At 34.6% G+C, this 24354-nt stretch overlaps 1 protein-coding gene across 3 annotated transcripts in view; it reads left to right on the top strand.

Moving 5' to 3' along the window:
• The window catches only part of LOC128983232 (repetitive organellar protein-like), a 133463-nt gene that overhangs the window by 88052 nt on the left and 21057 nt on the right, over positions 1-24354 (top strand). For all 3 annotated transcript variants that reach the window (XM_054402458.1, XM_054402459.1, XM_054402460.1), the window contains one exon: positions 12666-17514. In XM_054402458.1, coding sequence (XP_054258433.1) covers positions 12666-17514 — 4849 coding nt within the window. The remainder of the gene's footprint in view (positions 1-12665; positions 17515-24354) is intronic.

Raw genomic sequence — 24354 nt, 5'->3', positions numbered from 1 at the left:
TGAATAACTTATAGCTTAAATAAAAGCCGGTATTTCACTGAAGGTTCTTAGACCAAAATATATAGGATTGTATAATTATAACTGGTGAAATACGTCTTAAATTGAAATAAGAATTAAAAAATACCCCCGCCGCAGCAAACCTGCAGACTAAGCGAATTTCCATTTCCCTGAATGGATTTACACTAAAATGTCTCCTTAAAAGTATCACATTTATTCCCTATTTAAATAGATTCAGTTTAAAACATACTTAGGTTTGCTGCAACAGGGAGGGTAAAAGTGTTTTTTATGTAAAATGTTAATAGTTGGTAAGAAATAAAAACATTTTCCAAATTTGGGCAAAATATGTTAATAAACAAGCAAACTACAACAGTTTAATTATATTCTCCATAAGAATAACATGGAAATTTTAAATTTACAATTTTTTGGAATTTTCTTCGTAACCATTAGGTGCATTATATCGCTTCAATATACTAAATTATTTGTTTTTTTTAAGCTCTACAAAATAGTTTAGAAAGAAATAGCAAATTTTATGTTTTTTGGGTCAAAAATGGGAAAAACCCATTTTTACCCCATAAAAGCCCCCATAAACCCCCGTTCCCATGGTCCGATCATGCTGGTTCGCGAACTCGTTCGAATAAACGTAGGTTTACACGTTTGTACCAAATTTCATCAAAATCGGATCATTTTTGCTCGAGTTATCGCGCTAACGGACGCATATATGTATATATATATATATATATATGAATTTGAACGGATGGTGTTTTTGGCCTCTAGGGACCTCAAAACGAAAAAAAAAATCGGTCCCGGGTCCAGGTCTTACCATGAGTACTACGGTAATAGCTTATTCCCTATATGGGAAATTCGCTAATAAATCAAATTTATGTTTTTTGGTCGAGTAATACAGTAGATAAATATGCCGATACTTGATATGAAATTTTTGCGTGCATACCTTCAATTTGAGACCTCAATAGTGAAAATCAATCAGGTATCAGAGAAGATCGATCAGTGGAAGAGAACAAACTCGGAAAAGAAAAACCAAAATCAACTCTCATTAAAAACAAATGGGGAGCGAATATCGTTTACATATAAGCCGAGTGGGACTGTAGATATATTTATGCCGATGCTTGATGTGAAATCCGTGCATGCATACCTCCAATTTGAGACCTCAATCATGAAAATCGGTCGGGTAGAAGAGCTAAACAAACTCGGAAAAGAAAACCCAAATTTTTTAAATCATATACTAATTCACAAACCAATTCATCGCTAATGTAGGGGTTACTAAAAATATTACATAAGGTTTCCCCAAGTAAGCCTAGAACAAGCCTCCAAAAACAACTTCAACTGTTCATTTAGTTGGATGGACTCATAGCAAAGATGTTTTTTTAATTATTCAAAATGGAACCTACAATTAACGTCCAAACAAGATGTTAAAGCTATTGGTATACGATTCAGGCTTGTGTCGTCATTTGATTATATTATTATGATCTTACCGTTTCTGTTCTAATATCAGTGGAATAATGCTATCAGCTATTTCTTGATCTACTTCATTCAAAAGTCACCAGCTGATCTTATGCCTTTGTTTATGTGTCAAATACTGCTTCAATAAGGATTACATTGAAACTTAGAGGGCCCGTGGGGATTTGTTTGCCCGTTGTTTCCTAAGAGATTTGTTTGACGCCATTTAGATGAATTTATAGAATAAATAGAATAGACGCCATATAGAATAATTTTGATTGTAGCCTACCTATTCATGTAATTTTTTATGTTAATTGTTTGACACTATTCATGTAAACATGTATTTACAAATATGAATAAAGATCTTTTGATTTGATTTGATGTCGGCACTCACCGATACGGTATTTTTCACCATGCAAAATTTGAACAAAATTACTTCAGCCGTCTAGGAGGAGTTTGCGTATTATGAAATGCATAAGAGTCGACGTATAAGAGCTTCGCTCGCTCCGCTCAATTGTATCTGGTCTTCTGAAACACCGTTCCAACAAATTAATAATTTCTGGTACGTTCTCAGGATATATCAACACTACAGTGCTGGTATCATTTCTTTAGCTTTTCCAGTAATAGACTTCTGAAGTCATTGAAGATTCTCCAAATCAGTGTATTCATTCATTTCAGTAGATCGCCTGTATTCAGCTATCCAAGCAGGCCATTGGTCTAGATCTCCGCTGAAATTAGGTAGAGCTGACAATATTCTTGCGGCATCTTCTCTCTAAATATCATTTTATCAGGTTGACAATCTCGAGGGAAACACAAAACATCTCAAAGAATTCTCGCTCCTCCTCCACCTTCGCTCAAAGCTACAGTCCTTGCTTCTCGAGGATCTTCACAGTTTTCTTCTCGAGGCCGGAAACTAGACTGTACTTCGTGATGTGGCAAGGATATCTCCCGCTGTACACTTTTCATAATATTTATTGGAACATTAGTACAAGGCTTCAAAACGTTATTTTTATTAATATGTCCTCTAGGGGTCTGCGGTACAGAAAATGTAAGGTCGGTACGGTACAATATTTTGTACCTCGGTTCTTGGCACAAAATCGGTACGGTACGTTGCTACCCGTATTTAGAAAAACGTTACCTTAAAAATACAAAATTTCCTAATTTATATCCAGACCTTTTTAAATAGCTTAAAAAAACAAATAATTTAGTATATCAAAGTGTTTTTGTACGGTTATTGGTAACAGGACAAATTCAAAAATTGTAAATTTAAAATTCCCATTTTATTCTTATAAAGAATATTGTAAATTGTTGTAGTTTGCTTGTTTATGGATATATTTTGATCAAACTTGGCAAATTTATCTAAACAATTACAAAACTATTTGGATCATAAACGGTACTCTAGTTTTCTCAAGGTAGGACACGTGAATTGGAATTTTGGCGTTACAGACACAATGACAGAAACAATCAAACAAACGTACAGATATTGACATAAGACTCGTTTCGGCTTTCTTATTATATAACACGTAGAAATAACCAAACACTTCATGAATCTACGCAATGTACAGACAAAACAGTAAAGACTTTATAATCTTATAATTAACTATAGTGTTTCTGCCCGTGCTTCGCAACGGGGTGAGAATCTTTGGGTCTCTAAATCCACTGTAAAAAATAGTATATTTCGTACCTAGGGCCGAAAGCAAGGTTTTGCCGACTCGAGATCGGGTTTTAAGTTCGAGACGAATTCGAGAACGTGAAACGATCGAGAGCTGCAAACCCATTTTGGCTCGTGGTACGAACGCTATTTTTTACCCAAGTATGTTTTGCAATAAAACGTCCCTCTTATTTATGTGAAATATTTTGAGGAATCAGCAAAATCAAAAATAACAATAAATAGTTGTCTAGGCAGCTGTGACAAAAAAAAAAAAACAAGTCTATTGCAATGCCATGGATACAGCTTGTGCATTTAATATACATTAATCTTTTAAGTAAATAAGCGAACAAGTGATTTTGCTGCCCTAGGGATGTAAACGCCTGCTCGGCCCCTATATGACGATGACAGCTGGCATGGTCAGAAAAACATAACTTTCAGCCACCAATTAACGTATGTAAAACAGCTAAAACCTCATAGTGTGGTGAAAAATTCGTTACACATACTTTTACATTACCATGAATTAATTATATGCATACAGAAAAAACTGAGTCACTCTTATTGCGTATTTTAAGGTAAATTTCTTGTATATTCCCATGAAACTGATAATCTACCCAGCACATTAAGGCCTTTAATCCAAGTATCTAAGTTCGTAAACCATACATATAATGTAACGATAAAATATCAACGACATAGCATGTAGTTTTATGTAATCCTCACGACATTTCATTTGGTCCATTGACTTTAAATTGTCAAAATTGTTGAAGCTTGGAAAAAACTGCATGTAAAAAAATCGTTACACTAGATGACGTGAGGATCGCGGGCAATGAGCTACAGCGGCTAGGGCATAGCCACATGAATATAGAACGGAATGAAGGAACCAGAATGGAGAACTGGCAACAGCGCACACGAGAAGTAGGGGGGCGAACACACCGCTCAAGCGCTACATCGCTGTAACTACATCATATACTTCCACGGATCTCAGTAATCCTATCCATGACTTCCCGTCCGTCTATACATTTCCTGTCCCACGGTGGTGTAACGTTCAGCTGCCGATGCATCAATCTTGGAGAGAGACAGAAGACAATCTGCAAGCTATGTACTTTTTGACATCTGCACATCAAGTCCACGTGGACTGTCTTAACCAATCAGAGAAGATTAACCAACGATCACACCCTCGGATTGGTTAAGACAGTCCATGTGGACTTGATGTGCAGATGTCAAAAAGTACATAGCTTGCAGATTGTCTTCTGTCTCTCTCCACGATTGATGCATCGGCAGCTGAACGTTACACCACCGTGGGACAGGAAATGTATAGACGGACGGGAAGTCATGGATAGGATTACTGAGATCCGTGGAAGTATATGATGTAGTTACATCGCATTAGTGGCATCCTGTCCACACACTGTTGATATATACCGATTTGTGGCAAGGTGCCACAATTAAAAACTGGAATGTTAGATGTAAAATGGAGTGTTCATTAAAAATATCGATGCACACATGTTTCTACCACCTTCCTTCATCTACTGGTGGCCGCAGTTTGAAAGATGCCACAACTAGGTGTTTGCGAGTATGCGGTAAAACCCCGTATGTGTGTGTGTGGGTGTGTGTCTGTGTACGTGTGTCTGTGTGTCTGGATGTGTACAGAGCTAGGGACTACACCTGTGGTCCGATTTCGATGAAATTTGGTATGTAGGTTCTAATCCATGGTATCTCCAGGCTTTTTTTCATTTTTTTGAAATTTTGATTTTTAATGGACTTTCCCATAAAAAACTGGAAAAATTGGATTTTCTCAAAAATGGCCCGAACGATTTTGATAAAAATGTACTAAGTTGTAGCCCTTTAAATTCTGGACAAAATAGTACAAATCCCATTTCTGTAAAAATTACGGTTCAAAAGTTATGGTAAATTATGTTATTTTCCCATAAAAACCCCATAAAATAACAAAAAATAGGATTTTAGAAATAAAATCCGGTTTTTATTTTAACATTGTATGTTATGGTCCTTAAAGTTTTTATAGTTTTTTCATAAAAAAAAATAAAATATATTTTTAATGGGAATTTTTCCATAAAACCCCATAAAATAACGGAAAAATAGGATTTTTCCAAAAACGGCCCAATCGATTTTGATAAAAATTTTGTATGTTATAGTCCTTTATATTCTGAACAAAATGGTACAAATCCTATTTCTGTAAAAATTATGGTTCAAAAGTTGTTGTAAATTATGTTATTTTTCCATAAAAACCCCATAAAATAAAAGAAAAATCGGGTTTTAACAAAAATGGCCCAAACGATTTTGATAAAAATTTAGTATATGTAGTCCTTTAAATTCTGAACAAAATTGTACTAATCGCATTTCCGTATATTTACTCTCACCGCTTACACATGATAAAGGTTGTTGACAAACTGTATGTGTCAGAATGCTGATACCGTTTATATTGTTATTATTTTGTGTTAAGGGTCAAAATGTGAAAAAACCAATTTTTGAAAATTTCCAAACCCTATAATACCCCGATTTTGCTAATTCGCAAACTCATTCAAGTTCATCCTGCCATACACCTTCAAGCCAAATTTAATCAAAATCGGAACAAAACGTCTCGAGTTATCATGTTCACGGACACACTTCTAATTATAGACAATAGACAATAGACAAAATCTTTATTGAAATATTCCTAGAGAACATTCATGCGTCAGGTACATAAAATGTACAGTATGTACGTAAACTATTACAGTAATTTGCAATTACAATTAGAATTTTTTCTTCTTTTTCTTCTTTTTTTCATGGTAGCTTATTGTTGAAGAATTCATCCTCAGAGTAGAACGGCCGGTCCAAAAGCCATGTTGTCAGGTCAGGGTGTCTACCAACCGGGAAATCCGGGGAAACCGGGAATTGTACTTAATTTTTTACTGGCCATGAAATGTACGGGAATTGTCCTTAAATGCCAGACTATGTCCTTAAATTTTTAATGGGCCATAATTTTATCGATAGCTAGTTGGTTAGGAGCACATAAAAGGTTTATCAGATGTTTGTTTACATTTTCATAATTTATTACTAGAGTAATTATGAAATAAAAACCCCATTAGCAGTCTCAAACCCATTAATATTTTATCACAACAATCAAGTGTCAAGTAAGTACTTCCAAGAACTGTTGACTCAGTAGTAGTTTAGCTCATAAAAGTTGTATCACTTTTATTCCATTACAACGTATTTATTTATTACTAGGGTAATCATTATTAGATCCCAAACATATTTTATCATGGAAATAATAGTTTTATAATGGCTGTTAAATTTCACTTCTTACTTGTACTTCAATTTGCCGCTGGCCATTGCCTAGTGCCATAAAACTGTTTATGGTTTCATATAAAACATGTAACTAATCTTAAACATAACTAAGTTAAACCCTTTTTTTATGGACATTTTATCTTTCAACTGACAAAACCAAAAGCATTGTTGTTTGCATTAAATTTTTATCACTACGTAGGCCTAATTGGTTTCAAATTATGTCATTGCATTTTCTGCATCTTTGTACATTGTTGGCGGTCAGGTTTCAATTTTTTTATTTCCCATATTTATTTATTGTGTTGTATGCTTTAAGCAATCTAAATCTTATGAACTAGAATGATGATATTATAGTGACTTTGCTGATATTATAACCTCATTGTTTGTTACTCAGTTTATATAGGCCCTCCTAAATAATTAGGCCTAGGCCTGGGTATTTTGATTCTTTGAAAGTGCTGTAAAATTTATTAAGAAAATGTAATTGAGCCTAAGATAAACTAATGATTGCTATGTGTCGATATTAACTTTGCAGATGAAAAGACAATAATCTTACTCTGTGCTTACTGGTAGCCGCTTACCATACCGATTTTGTACCTAGAACCGAGTTACAATATATTCATTATGCATTAAAGATTTTTTTTTTTCAAAATTAGTCGAGAACCTAACGTTGTGCCAGGGCGAATAATGCCAAATTAATCCGCATGGATCGGATAAGCTATGTTATGATGTTTCCGTGACCGATGGAGATATTTAGGATTTTGTCACTATTGCAGGAGACAATGATTGTGTTTTTCTGTTACACTATAAAAGCTGTACCTAAAGTATATGTTTGTTTACTTTCAATAAGTTTCTATTTTGAAATTTAATTCTTGTCTATTATTATTTACTTTTCTCTCTGGAACAACTACAATGAAGAACAAGATTAATACAGTTTGACAAATCAGGAATATTATTCTGTAATCACACCGACAAAGGTCCTTAAATGTACGGGAATTGTCCATGAATTTTTTATCCAGAATGTAGTAGACACCCTGCAGGTGCTTCTTGAGCAGATTGGGTTGTTCTCTCTTGAGGTGCTCTGGTAGGTTGTTAAAGTACAGAGCACCTTTGTAGGATGGTTTCTTCTCGTACAGACTCAGATGGTGTTGTGGGAGGGAAAAATTGGCGGCATGTCGTGTGTTGTGCTGGTGTATGTCTCTGTGTCTTGGCTGGGCTGTTTTAGTGGTGTGGATAATGACTTCTCTTATGTAGAGTGAAATTGATGTGAGAATTTTAAGGTTCTTGAAGGCTTCTCGGCAACTGTCTCTGTAGTTCAGGTCGGCAAGGCATCTAATTGCTCTTTTTTGCTTTAGGAGTACTCTTTCCAGGTTGCCTTTTGATGTTCCACCCCAAGTCGCAATGCCATATCTGAGGTGGGACTCGAATAGAGCAAAATATGCAACTTTGGCTACTTCTGGGTTGCAAGCTTGCTTGATCCTACGTATAACGTAGAGACTTGAACTTAGCTTTTTGCAGAGCTGGTCTATGTGGGGTTTCCATGATAGCTTGGAGTCAATTATGATGCCTAGGTATTTTGTGGTATTTTGTGTTTGTAGTCCCGGTATTGTAATGTCTGTGTTGTTGCGTTTGGTGGTGAAAGTCATTTGAACGGTTTTGCTTTCGTTTAGAACTAGGTCGTTGGAGGTACAGTATTGCTTTGTTCTCTGGAGTTGTGTGTTGGTTTTCGCTTCCAGATTTTCCATTGTTAGCGAATTTCCCTATAGGGAAGTAGCTATTACCGTAGGTGGCACGATAAGACCTAGACCCGGGACCGATTTACTTTTTCATTTTGATGTCCCCAGAGGCCAAAAACACCATTCGTTCAAATTTTTATATATGTATATATATATAGACTTATATATATATATATATACGTCCGTGAACGCGATAACTTGAGTAATTTTTGTCCGATTTTGATGAAATTTGGTTTAAAGGTGTAAAGCGGGATAAACTTGAATGAGTTCGCGAACCAGCACGATCGGACCATGGGAACGGGGCTTTACGGGGGGTTTTATGGGGTAAAAATAGGTTTTTCTCACTTTTGACCCTCAAAACACAAAATTTCCCGATTTCTCTTAAGATCTTTTTAAAGAGCTTAAAAAAACAAATAATTTAGTATATAAAAGTATTTTTGTTCAATTATTAGTAACGAAGAAAATTAAAAAAATTGTAAATTTGAAATTCCCATGTTAATCTTACAGAGAATATTGTCAAATGTTGTAGTTTGCTTGTTTATGGATATATTTTGATCAAACTTGGCAAATTTGTTTATTTTTTACTAAGCTATTGATATTTTACTCAAAAACACACTTTATTAGTTTCCTTGTAGCAGCAAACCTAGGTACTCGTTAAACCTAATGTTATTAAAATATATTTAATAGAAAATCAATTCAGACAAATGGAAATTCGCTTAGTCGGCAGGTTTGCTGCGGCGGGGGTATTTTTTCCGCAAATGTGAGAACCGTGTCATCTGCGTACATGGTGGTGTGTAACCGTGTCATCTGCGTACATGGTGGTGTGTCCATCTTCCCCAATCCAACTAGGTAGGTCATTCGTGAGAAGGAGGAAAAGGACTGGGCCAAGTACTGATCCTTGGGGTACTCCTCTTTGCACGTCTACAGCTTTGGATTGGGCCTTATACTTTGTGTTGTTCTTTATGTAGGCTATTTCCACAAGCTGTTTCCGGTTACTAATGTAGCTTTTAAACCATTCTGCTGTTCTTCCTCTCACGCCTAGTGTTTCCAGCTTGAGTAGAAGAAGTTTGTGGTTTAGGCAGTCGAAAGCTTTACTAAAATCTAGGAAGAGGCTTGTTGAAGTGCTGCCTTCTTCTAGTTGGTCTAGTATGTGCTCCGTCAGTTGTATTAAGGCTGTGGCTGTCGATCTGCCTTTGATAAATCCATGCTGTTGACTATTGAGAAGGTTGTGTTCTTGAAGATGGTGTAGGAGTTGGGCTAGTACTATCTTTTCGATTATTTTTGAAAATGTTGATATTAGGGAGATTGGCCTGTAGCTGTTTCTTTCTATCGTTGGTCCATTTTTGTATTTTGGGTAGACTTTAGCTATTTTTAATTTATCTGGGAATTTTCCTTGTGAGAGTGATTTATTTATGAGGTCTGTCAGGGGTATTACTATTTCATTTTTACAGTTTTTTAGAAGTTTAGCTGATACCTCATCAGTTCCGGATGAATTTTTCATCTTTAGAGATTGTTGAGCATATGACAATGTGAGTGTTGTCCTCGTTGTCTTGAGCTGTAATAAAGTTGTTAAAGGATAGGTTTCTATTTTGTAGTCTCCTGATTATAGTAGGTCTAGCTTCGGGTGGCAGTGTTTTGTATTCACATGATGTTGGGTGTTGTTTGTCAATAAGGTGGATGCGGCATGTGTGCTGTAGATCCTCATCTGTCATTAATTGTGTGCTTATCAGCGGGGTATCTTCTGGTGGAAATGCAAAAATCCTTTGTCCTTCGAGGCTACGATGGTCTTCCTCTGTAATCATAGATACTCTGCCGCTGTTTGTGTTCACAGATTTACTCCTAATGAATTTCCCTGGATGTGCTCTTGTTTCGGTGGATTCAGCATCTTCATCGTCATTGAGTGGAATAAGAGAGGCTGTTTGGCCCAGGTCCAGTGTGGAATTGATTGTTGTGTTTTCAATCAGTTTTTTGGCGGGGTTTGTCTGTTTCCCTCTGTATTAGGTGTATTCAGTTTTTTTGGCGGGGTTTGTCTGTTTCCCTCTGTATTAAGTGTATTCAGTTTTTTTGGCGGGGTTTGTCTGTTTCCCTCTGTATTAAGTGTATTCAGTTTTTTGGGCGGGGTTTGTCTGATTCCCTCAGTTTCAGTCTGTTTGTGACAGCAGTAGTTTTTGTCTCTTTTGTGTCATGAGTTCTCTCTTTTTAGTTGCTTTTTATTCAATTTTTCCATATTCCCTTCTAAGGCCTTGATTTTATTTTTTATGTGTAGTAGTTCTGTGTATATCGTTGTGTTTGGAGTTGACGGGAATGCATCAGAGATCGTTGTTTGGGTTTCAGAGTCTGTGTATATTGGTCTAGCTGGGTTTCTATCTACGACAGGCTTATTTTGTTCAAGTTCTTTAACTTTGTTTTGGAGTTGTTTGATGTTTGTTTCATATCTAAGGATAGTTTCAGTACTCTCCTTGTCATGTTCCTCGAACATTTTTTCTAGGCCATATCTCATTTGTTTCTCCTTTATCAGTGCTTTATCTAGTTCATCTGTTTTTTCAATGAGGGAGTTATATTTGAATAGGATGTTTTCCTTTTCAATAATGCATTCCTCTAGTTGCTGTTGGTATATTAAGGAATGGTCTTTGGAGTTTTTCAATTCCTTTATTTCATTTTCTAGAATAATGTACTTGTTTGTCATAGCTACTAAGTTTTGTTTGAGTTCTTTATTCTCCATTAGTAGCGCGCTGCCAACCTCGAATGCTAAAGATAGTGATGTTTCAAGGTCAGCTGATTCACTTAGGTTACTAATCCTTTGCTCTAGTTCGTCTACACTGGGGTTTTGGACTTTGGTGTCTTCGGTACACGAATTACATTTCCAGCTTTGTATCTCTAGGTTCGTAAGCGTTTTCAGTTTTTTATCCGTCCATTTCAGGCATTTGGAGTGATACCATTGATTGCACTCTCCGGTACACAGAATGCCTTTGTGTTTAACCCCTATGTTGCATATTCCACATGGATATTTTGACATGATTTATTTTCTGATTGTCAATTTTTAGGGGGGTTTAGTTTTTGGTGGTTGTAAAAGAAATTTTTTCTTGGTTTGGTCAAATTGTTTAAGTGTTTTTTATCAGGAATATTATGTCAATTGATAACATATGTGCAGTCTTGCATTAGTGATTTGAAAGCACAGCTCAGCTATGTTGGCATTGGTCAGTTATTAGCAGTATTTTGGGTGGGTTAGCAAAGATGGAATGTGCTGATTATGCTCTGTCAGCATTACTTGTCACCAGCTGTCACAGTTTTAATTGGTTTATTCTAGTTCTGTAAATAGTGTATTATTCATAATATCTTAGAGTTTTTCAGTTTATACTGTCAGAAGATTATACAAATTTATTTTGGTGCTTGATTCAATATTTTAAAGCTGAAGTCAGCAAGGTATGTTGGTGAGTTGTAAGCACTTGTGCAGCAAATTTGTTTTCAGATTGAATCTACTCTTTAGGTATGTAGGTCTTAGTTTCTCATGATTTTTGTGTACTTACAGTTGATGAGTACAGTTTTGTGTGAAGTTATGTAGGTAATTTGTTGGTTTTACCACTTAATTCACTGAAATAATGGGGAGCACTAGTACAGTTGGTGATGAGTGTCCGCCATCTTGGATTCAAAATTGTTATTATATTATACACTAGCTGGCCCGACAGACGTTGTCCTGTCCTAATGTGGTTTTATGTCAAATGCTCGTTCATTTTCAAGATGAGCTCGTTCGCATAACTCAATCACGTCCTGGTTGAAGTTCGTTCGCTACGCTCACTCACCTTTAGTTTGGAGCTCGTTCGCTGCGCTCACTTGCCTGAAGGTTAGCTGGTTCGCTACGCTCACTCACCTTTTGGTTGCAAATTAGCTGCTGTCATAAATTTAAAAAATAATACAGTAGTGCTGCACCCTGTCGGTAAACCTATTAACTTTTTAATGCTATTGAACATCACAGAATCAAATTGTTTAGTTGAACCAGCTGTTAAGATTCTTTAATTCCATTTAAATATGAGTACTCATAAGGTTAACATGGGAAACTCCAGAGCCACTGGGGCGGAGCCATTTTGACGGATCTGCACCAAACTTCACACAAACCATCCTTGAATAATGCTTAATAATGCCTGAAAGTTTCATTACAATCTGTCGAGCGGTTTTGGAGTCCATAAAGGACAAACAAACAGACAAACAAACAAACATACAAACAAACATACATTGGATTTTTATATATATAGATTTATAAAATTTCTATTTTATATACATGTATACAAATTTTGAACGGATAGAGTTTTGGTCTCTGGAGACATCAATATTAAAAAGTAAATCAAAAGGTCTCTTGTCTAGGTTTTATTGTGTCTACTTCCCTATAGGGAAATTCGCTAAAAAAGACAATATGCTGCTGCACCCCGAATAAGTCAAATAAATGTTGGTAAAATATAATGTAAACTATAAATGTTTAATGGATCTGGTTTAGTCTTCTAAAATAAGCGTTTCTTGTAAAATGGTCTTACAATTTATGTTATTGTTTGTTATAGTTACAACAGATCCCAAACCAAGGAGAGTTAAAGAAAAACCAAACCCTAGAAGATCAGGAAGACTGAGGAAGCTGTTACCAAAACCATATCAAAGTGAACCTCTTAAAGTGATTCATGTAAAGGTTTTGCCCAACAAAATTGAAGAGACCGAAGAAGAAACTGACGAAGGAAATGATATGGAATTAGCTAAAGAGCTACCAAATTTAGAAGATCAAATTAATACTGTTGATGCAAATGATGAGGAGAAAGTTATAGATGATGGAGAGAAAGTCTCAAAGGAAGAAGAGAAAGTGGCAAACAATGGGGAGAAAAAGTCAAACGATGAGAAGAATGAGGCAAACGATGAGAATAATGAGACAAACGGTGAGGAGAAAGTGGCAAACGATGAGGAGAACGTGTTAAACAATGAGGAGAACATGTTAAACAATGAGGAGAGAGTGTCAAACGATGAGGAGAGGGTGTCTAACAATGAGGAGAATGTGGCAAACGATGAGGAGAGAGGGGCAAGTGAAAACATTGAACAGCAGACTGAAACTTTAGCTGAAGAAAATGTTGATGCATTAACCACAACTTCTGACAAAGAAAACGTTTCTAATGAAAATGTTCAAAAACAAGATTCTACAAATAAGCCAAACACCAGTGTAGCATCAGAATGTGAAAAAGAAGTTATTACTCCAAGACCTACACTACGAAAAAATATTAGTCGTTCAACGCCTAGAAGGAACAGTCATGTTCGGGCTTTAAGTTTTAACACTCCTCTAAAGACGATTAAGAGCAGAAAATCAAACACTTCGCCCAAAATGCCAAAAATTAAATTCTCCCCTCGTTCTTCTAAATTAAGTTGTGTTAAACGGTCCTCCCTGTTTAGTCCAAAAAATGACAAAGAACTTTCTCATTTAAGTGAAGAAGAAGAAAATGTTGAGGAAAACAATGCAAAGAATGACCAAAAAGAAATTGACAAAGAAAAAATTTACAACTTCTTAGATGATTCACAGCTAAGTAAAATACCAATTGCAACCAGAAGTCCTGCCCCAAAACTAAGTAGCGCTTGGCAAGAAGTAAATGATATTCAAATTACAGAGAAACCTGTGTGGGATGAAAAGATCCGTAGCTTTGCGTTAGGTGAATTTGAAGATCCAGCTCCTCCACCGAAAAAAAGACCTCAAGAAAAACTAATAGGAACTAAAAATGCAAGTTGCCCATCATCTAAAGATGATGAAAAGTCTCTCTGTGGTGGGAAGGCTCTTCAAAGTAAAAAAGGAAGTTTTACACCTGTTAAAAGTCTTGTGGAAACTAATAAAGTTCAAAATAGAAACCCTAAAAATGTTTTACAAAAAAACACAAATTCCTCCTCTAAAATATCAAGGCGAAAAACTGTTGAAAATAAAACCTGCTCTCCTTTGACTAAAACCAATCCCAGGGACCCAGTTTCAGATTCAAATAGGAACTCAGTACGTACAGAACACATTATGGAAAAAGAAAATCTCACTATCGTCTCAGATGTTCAAGAAAATGTGGAAGACCAAGTTCAGAAACTATTGGAACCTACTGATATTCAAGATAAAGGAGAACACGAAAATATCAACACAAATAATGTTCTGTTGGAAGATCTTGTGGTGTCATCACAAAGCTGTTTTCCCCCGTCCAACGATGAAATCAGAACTGAAAGCCTACATGAAAACAATGCTTCTAATCAGATTTATGATTTAAATAAAAGTAAAGTCGCTTTGGAAGACAAAAATAATCACATTTCCTGTACCGAGAGTATGTCCTCTACTGTTATTCAGTCCAATGTGGTTGTATTAGAAACTCCCCTAAAAGAGTATCAGGTTTGCCATACAAAAATGTTTGACCTTACTACACCACTTGTGAAATCAATCAGACAAGAGACTTCAATTCTTGAACAGGATTTACTATTAACTCCCAGTTTACCACCAACACCACAGTTGAATTCATCTCCAAAAACCATTTCTAAGACACCATGTAAAACTTCAGGTAGTTCACCAATTGCTAGCTCATTGCAAATGCTATCTAATAGGGGTCAAGACAATGGGAGTAGTGTTAATAAAAATAAAAAACCTGAACTAAGTCCTCCAAAACATATGATTGGTGAAAGCGATATTGAAGATGGACAGCGCAACTCGCCTACCCTAAACACTCAACATATAATTAAAGACAATACTAGTCATGAAAACAGTGAAAAAAGATCATTTGTGTCCACTAGTACAGATTCCAGTGAATGTGAAGATCACAGTCAAGCTCCCTGCCTGGATTTCTCTACGTCAAAGAGCAAAATAAATAGTTGTAAACAAAATAATAAAAATAACAAACCGAATCGTAATAGGAGTCGTTTCTATTCTACTACAGAAAGTAGTGATGATGAAACAACTGCGAAGGTTGTGCTAGATACGAGCTCTAGAAAAACAAAGTTATCTAAAGTAGCATCATTATTATTAGAAAATGAACGCAAAAATTTAAATAAAAAATATAAGAAAACTGATGTTAAGAAAACAGTCAAAACAGTTAACAAAAAACAAAAACTGCATTCTCCTGAAAATGCAAGTTCTGGGAGTGTTGCTAACGAAAGGAACAAAATAACCACAAGTAGAAAGAAGAGTGTAAAACAAAATGTCACTTGTGGTAAAAAATTGTCAGTTATCAAAGATAAATCTCCAAAAATGAGTTTCAAAAGTAAAGAAAATAGTGTAAAACAATCAACACCTGAAAACAAGCGACAACAACTGCAGAGTGTTTTGTTAAGACAAGAACAGAAAATGATATTCGGTGATCGCATTCCTTCTACTTCAGATTCTGATAGTGATACAGACATATTTGAAAAAAAGAAATCTGTAACTAAAACTAAATCTGAAAAATGTCCTCCAAAAAAGAAAAAGCGTGATCATATCAAACTATCCGAAGATAGCTCTAGTGAAAGTTCAAGTAAAAATAATTTGAATTCATCAAAATGTGTGAAGCTAAATACGGACAATGTCTCTGAAATATCTCCAAATAAGAAAAATGCAATCCCCTCATTATTACACACCACTAAATCAACTAATATAGATCTTAACAAAACTGTGCCTACAAAAAAGTGTCGCATAAAAAATAATCCATTTTCAGAGTCGTTTGAAATTCAGAGAAATAACCCTAAACCATGCGTTGACATTCCTCAGAAAGAAATTTCAAAAATCAAAGATACCAGTAATGAGATCTGCAGTAGTAGTTCAATACCTATAAATCCTTGCAACATATCTGATGGGATTGTTAAAGAATTGTCCTCTAAAAATGATTCAGAAGAAAATAAAAAATCAAAGCAACAATGTGGGTCACCAAGTAAACTCGCTACTCTAAAAAAGGATTCTGAACTCTTAAATGCAATAAAAACAGACGATTCATCAATTGGTAAAGTGTATCCTAAAAATGGTATGATTATTGACCAAATATTTGTATCTAATAAAACATGTATACAAAATTCTAACAGTGTCGAATTAAATAAATATAATGCAAAATATGAATCTTCTGAAACACTAAATGCAAGTGAAGACGTACAAAAGGAACTACCACACACAGATAGCAATGAAGATGAAAACGAAATATGTATAACAAGCACTAGTACATCTGAAAGAACAAATTTTACTGCAATGCTCGATCAGTTGGATCTTAATCGTCGAGACACTTATCAAGTAGATGAGGGCAATGTTATACTATCCTATTCCCAAATAATTCAACATTATTATTATTCTCCTCTTAATTGTGGTGAAATTGGACAGTGTGAAAATAAAGAAACAACTCAATTAAATTTTGGCAACACTTCTCTTTTGGATAATGGAAATAAAACTAAAGAACAAACAGTGAAAAGAAGAATTCAACTAATTCCGATTGAGAATGATAAGTATGAGCAAAAACTCCAGGTTGATTATGATGTTGCTTATCATGGTGGCGAAAAGAAAATTATTGTTAACCGTGGAAACCGGCGACTTAGTAGTGAAACAGAAATCCTTGAATGCAGCACAAGTTCTTTACTATCTTCAGATACTGGTTATGGGAACAAACAAAGCTTTAATATGTTAAAAAATTGTTTGGATTCTCAGGAAAAAGACAAAACAGTAATATCTGTAAACCAACAAGACACAGTAGAACAATCATTTGATAAATTTGGTGGCAGTAGCAGAATCGAAATAAATGAAATGTCCAGTTGTTTCAATAAAAAAGAAGTTACAAAAGAATCTTTAGTGAAGATTCATGAAAATCTTAAATCGGTTTCAGAAAATTACCCAAATCGCTTAGGTAGTAATGAAAGGGTTTGTAGGGATTCCATTGTGACTTCATCAAAATCAAGAAATCACAGGAGTCATCATTCAAGAGAACAAACTGAAAGAGAGAGGGACAACTCAAGATATGAAAAAGAGTCACCTTCTCCATTAGAAAGAAGGAGAGATCGAGATGAATGTGGCAGGTATGATAGAAGGGATAGAACAAGATATTGTGAAAGATGGAGGAGAGAGTCAGATAAGAGAAATCAACCATCGCACAGGTATGATAGGAGAGGTTTTTCCACAGATTCTGAAGTTAACAGACGTAAATCAAGAAGACATTTTAAATCTCCTGCTCATGACGTTGAAACTATTGAACAACTAAAGAAGAGCCTATCCAGGATTGAACAAAACGATTTAGACAGAGTCGATACAATAGAGGAAAGTACTAAAGTAACATTACAAAATGAAGAGAAAGTAGATCCTAGAGCAGCCCAAATCTTATCATACAGCGATGTCGAGAAAAATGATTCATCAAGGGATGGAGCTGATAGCTTGATGGATTTTGCAGTCATCTCGAAAACAAAAGATAAAAGGTAAATAGAATAAGTTACAATTTTGCATGGACTCTATTTAAAAATATAAAATAACTCTTTGGATCTAAAATGTACAAAATTTACAACGGTTTCTTTAAAGTCAATCTTACGACAAAATGTACTGCAGCAACTACTACTCTACATTGAATCATGTTTAATATATTTTTAAATCTGAAAATAACGGAACATTTTAGTTTGTTTTATTAAATAACTTCTTCACAAGACGGTAAATAAGTAGTAATTCACAAATTCACTTTTTTCAACCAACAAGAATAACTCCAACCTCCAAAACTTGCATTGATAACATATTTTCTAACATGAAATTGATTTCAGATAAAGCTTAAACCCAAATTATCAATGCAGGTGCATCTGATCATGAAGCAATACTATTATCACTAGCTGACTTAAAACCACCCCCCTCAGCTTTAAAAAGATCAAATATTTCTTTTAAAAGGTCATTTAATTCAGAAAATTTAAATTATTTCAAAAATAGTCTTATTGAATCAAATTGGAAATTTAATCCTTTTGAAACTTTAAATACAAATTATAATAGCTTTTTAGATTGCATCCTGAAAAATTTTAATCAAGCTTTCCCTCTTAAACAATCAAAATGTAATTCTGTTAAACATGCATCCAAAAACTGGATTACACTTGGTATAAAAATATCCGCTGAAAGAAAACGGCTTCTCCCCAAGATTATGTAAAAACATACAGGCAAATATTCAAAAAAGCAATTGAACTCTCTAAAAAGAAATACAATGATCATTACATTAAAAATTCTCTTAATAAGACCACAGCAACATGGGACTTTGTTAAGAGGGAACTTGGACAACAAAAGGAAAAATCTGAATTACCTTATCATGTTCAAAACGATTCCTTGAAACTTACACATTTGGCTAATAATTTCAACAACCATTTTCTATCTGCACATACATCAGTAGGGTGTAGTCCTAAAGCCAAAGAGGCTCTGAATTTTATAGATTCAAAGTACTACAAAAATACATTTAAATTCAAACTAATTACCGAATCAGAAGTAAGGAAAATTGTATTTTCCTTAAATAACACAAGCTCTGTCGGTTGGGATCAGATTCCATTGTTCTTACTTAAGCATGTAATAGATGAAATAAAAACTCCTCTCTGTAATCTCATAAACCAGTCCTTAATGCACGGTATTTTCCCAAACAAACTAAAATACTCCAAAATTTTACCACTCCGTAAGAAAAATGATAAAAACACTTTAGAAAATTACCGCCCAATAGCTATGCTCTCAAGTATATCTAAAATATTCGAAAAATGTGTTGACCTACAATTGAGAACTTTTTTAGAAGATAATAATATTTTTAATGATTCCCAATTTGGATTTAGAAAAGGATTAAGTGCTCAACAATCAGTGACTAAATTAGTAAACTGTGTTGCGAGTTCCTTGGATGGATCTCAGAAGACAACTGGAGTTCTGTGTGACCAGAGCTTTTGAATGTGTTCATCACAGTTTGTTAAGAGACAAACTTGAAAAATATGGAATAAAAAACAAGGAACTAAATTGGTTTTCTACATACTTGAGGAATAGATATCAAAGGACTAAAATTATCAAATTTGGACATACTATAAATTCTAATTGGGAAAAAGTTGAAGTAGGGGTGCCTCAGGGATTAATATTGGGCCCCTGTCTATTTCTTATTTATGTAAATGACCTACCAAATGTGTTAAAGATGGATATATTTCAATTTGCTGATGACACAATGCTGTTATGTAAGGGACCCAATGTTGAATCCCTTCAGCACACAGTAGATACAGAATTGGCCGCTTTAAGTTAGGGGTGTGCGAATAGTGATTTTCAACCTCAAGCCGAGCCGAGCTTTTTAAAAAAATTTCAACCTCGAGCTTTTTCGAGCAGAGCTTTTCTAGCGTCACCTTATCTAAATTATTAAACTTTTTACTCTTAAAAAAGTGCATAATAAAAATAATGTTTAGTCAATTTTTAAATAAACACAATGTTAATTTAATATGTTTTAAAACATTGAGAATTGTCAAGACATCAAATAGTAGATAATCACGATAAGAACTGAACTGAACTAAATTAAGATGCAAGAAATAAAAGGATATCGATTAAAGGCCTGACGAGATATGCAATGAAGACTGAGACAATCAGATTGTCTTTCATAACAGAACAGCAACGCGACCTTGAATGACGACAAAACAACTAGCAAGTCGATTGCATATGTATATTTGAACTACTATGAATATTTAATTCTACATAAATAAATACAAAATACATTTTAAAACACGTGATTATTCTTGTTGTTTTCCATGCACAAAATATTTTAGTTTTATAAATCATATTAATCAAAAAAGAACATAGTTGGTTTGGATCCAAAAAGGTGGAGAGACAAGTAAAAAGTAAACTTATATATTAAAAAAGATATAATTGACATATGGAGGAAATAGACCAAAACACTAAAATTAATAGAATAACACACAAAGTAAACAAGAAATGAAATAAAGAACACAATGAATTAACACTGTCACTCAATTTTGTTATCTAGAAGGGTCGGGCAACTAATCAATAAATAGCCAAAACCAGTTCCCTCCCCTTCTTGCAGTCTCACCACCACCCCTCCCCCCTAAACCGGGAGGCCCAACACTCTGTCCTTGAAACACCCATGTCCTTTGTACCGAAACAATAAACCCTTACACCCGTGTTGCTGTTTTGACAATAGGTTTATGAATGTGATCACTATTTTTCATTTTCCAGAATTAACTATCAATTATTATTATTTGCAAGTTACAAATAGGAAACTACATCACATTATGGTATTCAATGACCCATGTATTATTATCAAAAATTAATAATTCATTACTTATTTTGATAATAATAAGCATTCATTACAGCTTGCACCACTTATTGATACATATAATCATCAAGGTGACTGTTATTTTATACAAAATAAAATAGGTACAAAATTGTGTGGCCAGTCAAACTTAATAAACAAACGTTTTATTCTATAAAATACAGATGGTTAATAGGGGTTGGTTTAAAGGAAATAAAATACAAAACAGATAATTATTTGGATAATCATTAGAAAGGTTATGGGATTGATTGAACTTAAAATAACTGCAGGGAAACCTCTAAGTAGAAAAGTCGTCAACCACAATCTGTTTAATCAGTACATTGTTAGAGAGAGAAAGAAAGAGAGATAGCAGATAGGGGCGTTTGATAAGGAATCTGAAAAAAGTAAACAAACAAGGAACAACGAGACGATACTCGTTTACAGCCTTATAGTGTCGCCCACTACATTTGCACAAGTGACCACTTTTTGTTTCTTCCTTATCTTTCATCCCTCCCAAAATAGAATTCCTGAAATAGTTTGTTGGTATAATCTCCCCTCCCACACAAGGCGCAGTACTCAGTGCGCACTGTAGGTTGTCACGGCAACCGTGTGTCGTCATAGCGACAAGCCAATCACGCACTCGCACTGCGTTGTATATTACGATACGAATAGCTGTGTTAGAAAGACAACGCGATAGGTGGTAGTTTGTCTCTTTCCTATCTCCTCAAAATTACGATCGATAATCATTGCGTCTTGACTGATCTGAGGTTCGTGATTATCAAACCTCGAATGCATGAACAACGTAGAATTGTGATAACATTGTTTTCAATTATGACCCAAATTAAGTGTTTTTTTTTTTAGTTTTGACTTAGTATTAAAAGCTCGGCTCGAACTTCGAGCTTTTTCAAAATGCCTTGAGCCGAGCCGAATAATGAAAAGCTCGACCAAAAAGCTCGAAGATTCGAGTACTCGCACACCCCTACTTTAAGTGACTGGTTTAGAGTAAATGGGCTCTCCTTGAACATGGACAAGACTCAAGAAGTTAATTTTCGACCAGATCATAGAAATAGTTTAAAACAGACCACTTTTACAAATCATCAGTTAATGTCTGAGGAGACAGCCAATTTTTTGGGTATTCATATAAACGAAAATCTTGACTGGCTTCCTCACATTGACAAACTACGGAAAAAACTTTCTTCAGCAATATTTTCTCTCAAAACAATTTCTCAAGTTACAGATACTAAAACTCAATTAACAGTTTATCATTCATATTTTTCATCATTAATGTCATACAGAATACTTGTCTGGGAAAATTCTTGCCATGGTAAGAAGATTTTTAGGCTTCAAAAGAAGGCACTTAGAATCATAGCTAAAGTACCCCGAAGAAGTCCGTGCAAAGTCATCTTTCAGGCTTTTAGCGTTTTGACATTTTATGACCTGTATATTTTAGAAGCATTATTTTGGGTATTCAACAATTTGTCCATTTTCAGGGAGGGTCACACAAACCATAGGTATAACACTAGACATAAGAACCTAATTAAGCCCACTAGCCATAGATTATTACTATTTGAAGCATCACCTCAATATATTGGACCGAAATTGTATAACTTGATTCCTGATCATTTAAAAAACATTGCAAATCCAAAAAAGTTCAAACAAAAATGTAAAGAATGGTTATTGACAAAAACATTTTATTCTTTAAATGAATTTTTAAGTGGAAATTGGGAGGGTTAAGTGTTGAAATTATTTTATTTGGATTTATTACTATTTGGATTTAAGTATTATATTGCATTGACAAATGTCCTGTCATTTTATGATGTAATGGCATTCTGTAAATAAATAAATAAATATACAAAAAACATGGTTAGTGGTGATCGATTTCAATTGGACACTCCAATCATTATCAGACCCAATAGGCAAGAATCTTGAATGGCGTCCCTACTTATACCCTATTGGCTACCGGAAGCACCGGCCAATACATTTTTATAAGTACAACTGGAATAGAAATTTACTTGTTCATTAATCAACTTATTTCTATTTTTACATTTTTCCTTATAAATATACAATTCTTTCCAAGAATTCATTACATATCCTTTCTTACAATTCTTTAAAATACATAAGACTATCCTTAATTTTTCCTATTGAGTGGCCATTTTGTAACAGGTGTTGTGCGACATTTGATCTCTCCGGTTTGTTGTTCCTCCACGCAGATGTGTGGTTTTTGAAGCAGTTAACGAAGTTCACAGTCTGTCCAAAGTAAGAAGCTATCACATTCGTTACAATTGATTTTATAGATGCCCGAAGCGTCGATTCATAAGGGCGGGTAAAAAAAAACGCAATTAACAGAATGCCAATATAAATCATACTGTTTAAAATTAAATTGGTAATGTTTAAAGGTAAATATATCTTATATACCTATAGAGTAATCTCCAGTTGAGCCCATAATCCCTAATTTTTTTGGGGACACTAAAACTTTTCAAAATCATAAAATGAAACTTTGTGCTGAGTTTGCACGACCACCAAAAGGGTATCTGTGTATATTTTATTATAGTTCAATCTTGAGTATGCTATATCGTGGTTTTTGCAAGTTCTACAGATAAAATACCCTGTGTATGTGTACAAGAAGACTATACTGTGTTCTAACTTAGAAAAATATTAGATGGGGGAGTCTTGACTTTTTATTCACCCTGTATGTACACAGATAATCTTCTTGTACACAGACACAGGGTATTTTACCTGGAGAATTTCACATATTTGGCTATGAGTACTGTGGACCTGGAACGAATTTAAGGAAGAGATAAGCAAGGGGTGATCCAGGCATAAATAAATTGGATGCTGCACGCAAACACCACGATAGAGCATACTCAAGATCGAAGGATAGCAAAATTAGATCAGTAGCTGACAGCTTATTAGCTTGGGAAATGGGAAAGGGTAAAAGCTTCAGACTCATTGGTGAGAGAGCTACCGCCTGGGCAGTTACTAATATAATGAAAACTGAAGCAAAACTTGGTGGGGAAAAAGGGAAGACTCAAAAAAAAAAAAACCAAATAAGAAAGAAAAAACCTGTCGGGAAAAAGAAAATAATCCTAAATGTGCCTGCAAGAGGAAAAGTAAAAGTGGTAAGTGGCTCTATACAAACTCTTAACATCTCTTAACTCTTAACTGGTTTGGACCTTATACAAGATCTGGTAGTAAATGTAAAAAAATGTACTCATAGAAAATAATTGAAAGACTTCCAGAAAAACCATTAAGTAGTTTGGATATAATCAAACTTGGCTAAGGATTGTAAGAAAGGATATGTAATGAATGCCTGGGAATAATTGTATATTTATAAGGAAAAATGTAAAAATAGAAATAAGTTGATTAATGAACAAGTGAACAAGTAAATTTCTATTCCAGTTGTACTTATAAAAATGTATTGGCCGGTGCTTCCGGTAGCCAATAGGGTATAAGTAGAGACGCCATTCAAGATTCTTGTCATTCGCCTATTGGGTCTGATGATGATTGGAGTGTCCAATCGAAATTGATCACCACTTACCATCTTTTTTGTATATTTACCGTCTTGTGAGTAACAGTATAAGCGTAAATATTTGTTTTGTTTTAAGTGTTATAAGACGTCGCTTTTATTTACTTTACATTTGTTTTATTAAAACCAAATTTTCTTCTATTCTATAATAACGTTTTAGCCTCTAAATCAAATAGTATCCACTTCTGGCAGGACTTCTTAAAATTCTAAAAATGATTCTCTATCCTTAGGATACCTAAGTTTTTCTCATTCAGCTGTCTACTTTTAATTTAACCTATATATTTGGTTGTATTTATTTGTTGAAATAAGAGAAGTCACATTGGACCATTTCTGGTTCATATAGAGGCTGGGGCATCATTGAAAGTGATTTAAATTTTATTCCTTGTATAGTAGACTCTCAGTAATCCGGCATAGGACCGTGATACTGCTGGATTAGTGAGAATGCCGGATTACTGGAATGTTATCATTAAAAACACTTAAAATGCA

Source organism: Macrosteles quadrilineatus, unplaced genomic scaffold (assembly GCF_028750875.1).
Source record: "Macrosteles quadrilineatus isolate MER2022 unplaced genomic scaffold, UCM_ALF_1.0 Scaffold_1__1_contigs__length_201487025, whole genome shotgun sequence".
Classification (NCBI taxonomy): Eukaryota; Metazoa; Arthropoda; class Insecta; order Hemiptera; family Cicadellidae; genus Macrosteles; species Macrosteles quadrilineatus.
This window is presented reverse-complemented; position numbering and strand designations above follow the sequence as displayed.